This window comes from Hibiscus syriacus, unplaced genomic scaffold (assembly GCF_006381635.1).
Source record: "Hibiscus syriacus cultivar Baekdansim isolate YM2019G1 unplaced genomic scaffold, ASM638163v2 tig00111153_pilon, whole genome shotgun sequence".
Classification (NCBI taxonomy): Eukaryota; Viridiplantae; Streptophyta; class Magnoliopsida; order Malvales; family Malvaceae; genus Hibiscus; species Hibiscus syriacus.
In genome coordinates this window covers 54,650-62,055 of record NW_024063000.1, presented here as the reverse complement: position 1 = coordinate 62,055, position 7,406 = coordinate 54,650, and the positions used below count along the sequence as shown (strand labels likewise).

The window sequence follows — 7,406 nt, the reverse complement described above, 5'->3', positions numbered from 1 at the left end:
CATTGCTACCAAGCACCGCCTCCTGAGATTTTTATTAAGGTATGTCTACTGGTCACCCTCATTCCTCTACTTTTTCTTCAAAGTAAAACTAGTACCACATTTTACTGAACAGTTTTCAAAGACTTGCATTTGTTAATTGATTAATAAATTGCTAAGGAAAAAACACTGAAAGATAAATTACTATTATATGCTAAAGTAGAATTGAAATTATAAGTATAAACTGCTCCAGAGCAGTACAGTCGTCGGTGTTCAAACCTAAGATCTAAAGGGATAACAACTATCCCTTAAACTACATAGATAATTTGATTCGTGTTTAATAGTTTTATTAAAAGAATCTCATAATATTCTATATGTTGACACCTAAGGATAATGTCATTTATTGAGTTTATTTAAGGATTAAATATAAAAACAATTACGGCATTTTTGCTTTCTGAGTTTAATAGTTTATTAAAAGCTTCAATGGACTGGAAAGTAAACAAAATATTGCAGGAAAAATAATATTAGTATGACTGCAAGAAAGCAGATGATGTTCCATGAGGGAATTTACAAGGCGGTCTGCTACATATGTTCTACAATGTCAGCTAATTCATCCGAGTCAATCGGTGTCATGACTCGGGGAGGTATCGAAGTGGCATTCGCGCCTGTTGGACTCTATAAGCATCGAAACAACTTCCGGCATTGTCGGTCTTTCGGAAGGAGACATGCTAGTGCATATCAAAGCAATTTTCAAGACTGTTATCATATGAGACACAGTTGTCTCATCTTGTTGATTCAATCCAGCATCGAGTATTCCGGGTGACAATGAATGATTTCTAACGTAATTTCTCACCCATGTCACAAGATCGCCGCCTTGGTCTAGTGGTTGAACCGGTGTTCTTCCGGTCAGCAATTCCAGTAAGACTACTCCATAGCTATAGATGTCACATTTTTCTGTGACTTTCATGGTATATGCATACTCTGCATTTGAGAGAAACATAAAACTATTAAACTCCCAAACAAATATATTGAGCATTAAAGGGTCAAAAACAAGAGATTAATTCACCTGGAGCAATATAGCCATAAGAACCTGCAATTGCAGACATTGATCTGGACTGCGGCATGTCGATGACTTTCGCTAATCCGAAGTCGCCTACATGAGCTTCAAACTTTTCATCGAGCAATATGTTATTCGACTTTATATCGCGGTGAAAAATTCTAGGCTTGCAATAATGATGCAAATATGCAAGACCATGAGCAGCCCCCAAGGCAATCAAGAACCTTGTTCTCCAATCAAGATTACAGGATGCTCCATGAAGAAGCTCCCCCAAGCTGCCTCTTGACATGTACTCGTAAAGAAGAAGATTTGAACCTTGGTGGTAGCAGAAACCATAAAGCTTTACGATATTCCGATGTCGGATATTTCCCAAGGTTAGGATCTCGGCGCGGAAGCTGTTGTCGACGTTGTTATTGCCTTCCCTGTTGGATGCAAGCTTCTTAACAGCAATGACGTGGCCACTTGGTAAGACAGCTTTATACACCGTTCCACATGCTCCCCTACCAACAATAAAGCTCTCATCAAAATTTTCTGTGGCTTCAAGCAAGTCCTGGAAAGTGAACCCTTCTTTAGGCGAAAAGTAAATGTCTGAAACTCGAGCGGTAGTAGGTTTTTCTTGCAATGGAGCAACCATTTTGACTGGTTGTCTCATGAAATAAATAATAACTACTATTAAAACAAGAGAAACTCCACCAATGGCTGCTGCAACTATAGCCACAACCTTGCCTAGTCGAGTACCTTTCTCTTTTGCATCCGGCTGAAGCGAGAGTGACGGTGTTGGATTACAACCACCGAGAGGCCCACCGCAGAGATCGTTGTTCTCGATAAAGCTGCTGACCGCCATGTTGTCGAGGCGCGGTAGAGACGGTATAGGCCCCGTTAAGTCATTATAAGAGAAGTTGCATCCGAGTAAGCTGGATAAATTGGCAAAAGAACCTGGTATTTGACCACTCAAATGGTTGTTATTAAGCACAAGGTTTTCAAGTAAAACAATATTCCCAAGCTCAGAAGGGATTGGTCCAGAGAGATTGTTGTAGCTGAGATTCAAAGCAATTTGCAAGCTAGAGAGTGCACCTAATTCAGCTGGTATGTTGCCATTGAATGAGTTGCCTCCCATTTGTAACTCGGTCAAACGCAAGAGATTCCCCAATGCTGGAGGGATTTCCCCTGATAGATTATTTTCTGAAAGCTTGAGAAGCTCCAACTGAGAAAGTGCTCCCACCTCACCAGGTAACCTCCCTGTAAATCTGTTCCGGCTGAGATCGAGTCGTTGAAGCATTTTGCAATCGAAAATCTCTGGTGGTATCCTTCCAGTGAGGGAGTTCGATGAGATGTTGAAGATCGCCAACCGGGAAAGATTACCAATCTCTCTAGGCAACTCTGATGTAAAGTTGTTGTATGAAAGTTGAAGCCTTTGCAAGCTTCTGCAGTTTCCAATCTCGGGTGGAATCAGACCACTGAACTTGTTCTGGCCAAGTTCAATAGCAGAAAGATTCACCAATTTGCATAGATCAGATGGAAGACTCCCTATAAGACTGTTTCCAACTAAAAGAAGTTGAACCAGTGATTTGCAGCTTGTAATACCAGATGGAATCTTCCCAGTAAGCTTGTTTAACCCCAGGTTCAGAAATATGAGGCCCGAGTTTCGGCAAAGGTGACGAGGGATCCTTCCCATTAGTTGATTATCTGATAAATCAAGCACCCAAAGTGGACTATAAGCCCCAAGCATCTGAGGAATGCTCCCACTCAGTGAGTTGTCAAAGAGCTGAAACATGGTCAAGTTTGTTAAATACTGAAATCCCATAGGAATCGGACCGGTGAGATCATTTATGGAGAGATCAAGCTTTGACAAGTTCTTCAAGGTGGTTAGCTCAACAGGGATAACACCTGTAAGCTGGTTCTCAAAAAGATAAAGCAAAGTTAGTCCTTCAATCTTACTCAACTCAACCGGTATCTCTCCGGTCAACATATTCTCCGAAAAATCGATTTGTTCAGCTAATGAAAGATTCCCAATCTCTTTGGGGATTGTTCCATTCAGTTGGTTTCTGTAAAGGTACAACTTATTGAGATTTATAAGGTTCCCAAGCTCCTTGGGTATCCTTCCAACAAGCTTGTTGTCATACAAAGCAAGAGTACTCAAACTTGTACAATTGCTAAGCTCCTCAGGAATCAAACCAGAGAGCTGATTCTCCCAAAGGATCAACTCTCTCAAGTTATTCAGCTTCCCGATCTCTCTCGGTAGATCGCCGGTCAACGCGTTTTGTGCTAGACCAAGATACTCCAAGCTCTCACATGAACCTACACTTGAAGGTAAACTCCCCGTCAACAAGTTCTGCCCGGCTCGGAAACTTGTTAGCCTCTTGAGATTCCCAAAAGAACTTGGCAAGGTCCCACTGATATTGTTGCTATATGCAAGCAACTGTGACAAGGAAGAAAGGTTCCCAATCTCATCAGGGAAAGGCCCTGATAGCCTATTGTTGAATATGTTTAAAGTTGTCAAAAAGGAAAGTCTGCCTAGTTCTTTGGGGATTTGAGCTTCAAATTCGTTGTCATTGAGATTGAGAATCACCAAACTTGAACAATCTCCAATCTCTTTAGGGATGTTCCTTGACAACCCATTGTGAGAAAGATCAAGGGTAGTCAAATGAACCAAACCACCAATTTTGGGAGACAAAAAACCAGACAGGTTCATTGAACTCAGATTAAGGGACTGGACAACAGGGGTGTGATCATAAATGATGGTGCAATTCACACCTCTCCAGCCACAGGGGTTTGGATCATTAGGGTTCCAATTATCCAGATGGTTAAACTCGTCACCAAAACTAATCTTGATATCAAGAAGAAACTGACCCTCAGAGTTAAGCCCTTTGGATTGATGAACAAAATGGACATGAATAGCAATAAGAACAGTGATCAGTCTACAAAATAATGATATCCCCATAGCCAAAAACTGCAGTCTTAAAGGGCTGAAATGACTCAAAACCAAATCCCAGCTATCAATATACTCCCATGATCATCAGGTTCCCAGAAAACTCAACCTGAAGTTCAAAGGAAAGTTTCAAACTATCAATATATATACATATGTACATATACATATACATATACATATACATATAAACAGTAAACAAAAAAATCTATACAACTATACAACATGAACTACAGAGCAACAAAAAAAAACTTTCGCATACCTTGTTTCTCCCCAGGTAAAATTTCCAAACTTTCCCTGAACATATTTGAAAAAAGAAATCAAAATTCAATAAAAGAAACAGTTTTCTTCATTTTGTAGGGTCTGTAGGATTATGGAGAAAGAAACTAATGAAGAGGCAGTGTGTGTCGAGCAGCAAAATGAATTTAAGGCCAAACATACATAAAAAGAAATGGCCGACAAAGCATGAACATGTTCTTCTTCCTTTTCTTTATTTCTCCTCTCTCATTCCATCTCTCTGCATTATAGCTTTTAGTGCTTCAAAAAAGTTAAAACTGGAAAGTCTCTTATTTTTTAAGTCATTTTCTAAGGATTTTATGCTTTTTCTTCACATTCTTTTTTTCAATTCTGAAAAATCTTTTTTTTATTTATGGATTCAGTGCAATCTTAGGCTTTTAACCAACCCAGTCTCAGTTTTGTCATCGTCTTCTTTATTTTCTGTTTTTTTTTATTATTTAATTATTAGGTGCTAATCAGTCACCAGGAAATATTGGATACATATTTTAAAATTATTTTTTAAAATATATTTTTATTAAAAATTAATTTCATTTATTTTTCATCGAAGGATAGACTATACTATAATCTAGGGGATGGTTTAATTTCAAGCCATCAACCTTATTACTTTATAAAGGAAAAAATTTTACGAATTCATTAATCCAAATAAAATATTATTTTCTTTAAATGTCTTAAATTTTAAGTAAATCCATTTATTTTGGATACAAGTTTTGTGTTCGTAGATAGTTTTCTTATCTTGTTTGACTTTGATTTACGATTTGTCGATGGTCTTTCTATAGCTTAATTAGCTTTTGTTGTTCGTTCGTATCTTTATTTTATTCGAGATCTTTATTAAATTTTTTAATATTTTCCTTCTTTGGTCCTTATGTGATATAGGTGGTTAATTTTTTTCTCAATGATAATAATAATAATATGTCATAATTATATTTTAGATTTACGGTTATACTTGTAAATCATCATTGTAATTTTAAATATCTTTTATTTTTAATAAAACTAACAACTTTCTATAAAAAAAAAAAAAATATTTGTAAGGTGGGTGTGTGCATAGTCAATTGAGTATAAAAATTATAAACATACCCTACGTTCTAATCACCTTAAAATAATAAAAAAAGATACACTCTACTAAAAGTAATTACTTAAATTGTTGATAGGCAACTCTATTATAGGGACTAGTTCAAATTAGTTATACTATTAAATTGATCAACTTAGCCCCTATACTAGTAAAATAATTCAAACAAAACTAAAATTAAATAGAGTTAATATTTTATGTGACATGAAACTTATTATTATTATTTTAATTTCAATTCAACTCCAAACAAAAGATTGCATTCTCATAACCATTAAAGCTTTACGAACATTAGCCTCTATTCATAAAAAAGATTAACTCTTTTAAACAATAAATGTTATTCATGAGAAATTCGACCTTATTTGATTTTTTCAAACACATGGACTAATTAGATTTATTTTGTAGTAGAGGGATTAATTTAAACTTATCCCAATAATAGAAGGACCTACAAGATACATTCACCATTTTGAATAGAATCAGGATTTAGGACGGCATATTTTCAGTTGGGTTATGCCCTGGACGCACTTTTAATTTCTTTTCCTCGCCACACGCCATAGTGCTAAATTCCTAATACCTTTTAGGGTAAAGTACACAAATGGTCTTTGATTTATAGGATAATACTTTATTAAGTCCTTAGACTATTATAAGTTATAAAATGATTCTCTAACTATAGAGTGCTACTTTATTGAGTCCATTGACTATTAAAAGTTATAAAATGATCACTCGATTGTTTATTTTATTCCAAAATTGTCCATTTTTGTTCAAAAATAGACGATATTATGATCTGAACGTTAACCTGTTGACTGTGATATGATAAAATTTGATCACATAGTCTCAAACAACTATCATATCTCAATCATCATGTTAACGTCTAGCTCAAACAATTGTCATTTTTAACATAAAATGATGAGTTTGGAACATAATAAATAGTTAGGTGACCATTTTATAACTTTTAATAGTCGAATGACTTAACAAAGTAACATTCTATAATCGGAGGATAATTTTATAACTTTTAATAGTCAAAGGATTTAATAAAGTAGTACCTATAGTCGATGGAACATTTGTTTTTTTACCCTACTTTTTACTTTAAATTTGTTTTTATATTTTTTATTTTATAATAGTAAAGAATTTTAGCTTAATATTATAAAGAATACTATCATATAATTATATTTTTTGAAGTAGATACAAGTACAATCATAATGATAATATATCATGTCAACGTATAGTTGGTCTAATGAGATAAGACACTATATCCCTTAAGTAAGGTCAAGTGTTTGAATCCTGACGCTTGCGAATGAAGCAAATTGGATTGAGAGGGTCGCCCTCACCTCTCCAATAACCAATCTAGATTAGTCGGTCAATAGATCGGATACCTGTGATTTATTGAAAATAATGATAGTATAGCATGTGAAAAATACAAATATATAGACAATCAAAATCAAAATATCAAAACATAGTCCGATAAAAATTAAATGTATACATAATTAGATGAAAATCAAATCCCAACATAAATTTTAATCTGAAATATAATAATCTACACAAAAGTTCACACAAAGCGATTGAGACAAATAAGATGAAGACGAATATCTATATGTCATATTTTAAGTGAAGTTTAATTGCATTATTTAATTCAATTTTTTTTAATTTTAATTTTAATTCAACACGTTTACTGTCCATTTTTCATCATAATTAATTTTAATTAATTAATTAAATACAATTTTAAGTTATAAATTATTCCGACTTTATCCCTACCTTGAGTTGAGCTTAATCATCATGCCATTTAAAGCTCACAAAAAGATCTCTACATTTTAATCACTGAAATTGAAAATTCTTTCAACATTGAAACAATTAATTACCTGGTAATTTTCCCAAACCTTTTGTCCATTGGAAAAAATTTACCGGATTCAAGTGAAATTTACCATCTCAATAATGAATCCATCTTCTTTCTGAAAATAAAATACATTTAAAAAAAAGCCCTTAAAATCTAGGCCAATGGATTCAAAGCAAGAAAAGAAAATGTGAAACACGAAACCCTATATTCTTCATTAATAATCATTATAAGGTAAACATTAGTTGGTCCATCTGCA

The 7,406-nt window shown here is 34.5% G+C and overlaps 1 protein-coding gene across 2 annotated transcripts; it reads right to left on the bottom strand.

The window, feature by feature from the left end:
- Positions 1-469: 469 nt before the first annotated feature.
- On the bottom strand, positions 470-4,502 carry LOC120154949 (probable leucine-rich repeat receptor-like protein kinase At5g63930). Of its 2 annotated transcripts, XM_039166556.1 has the most exons (4): positions 4,401-4,494; positions 4,222-4,256; positions 1,043-4,071; positions 470-957 (listed from the first exon to the last, which is right to left on the bottom strand). In XM_039166556.1, the coding sequence occupies exons 3-4, from the start codon at positions 3,972-3,974 to the stop codon at positions 596-598; spliced, it is 3,294 nt and encodes a 1,097-aa protein (XP_039022487.1). In that variant the 5' UTR covers positions 3,975-4,071; positions 4,222-4,256; positions 4,401-4,494; the 3' UTR covers positions 470-595. The 2 variants fall into 2 exon arrangements, with proteins under 2 accessions (XP_039022487.1, XP_039022486.1); XM_039166555.1 differs by having other exon boundaries at positions 4,222-4,502.
- Between the last annotated feature and the right edge of the window lie 2,904 nt (positions 4,503-7,406).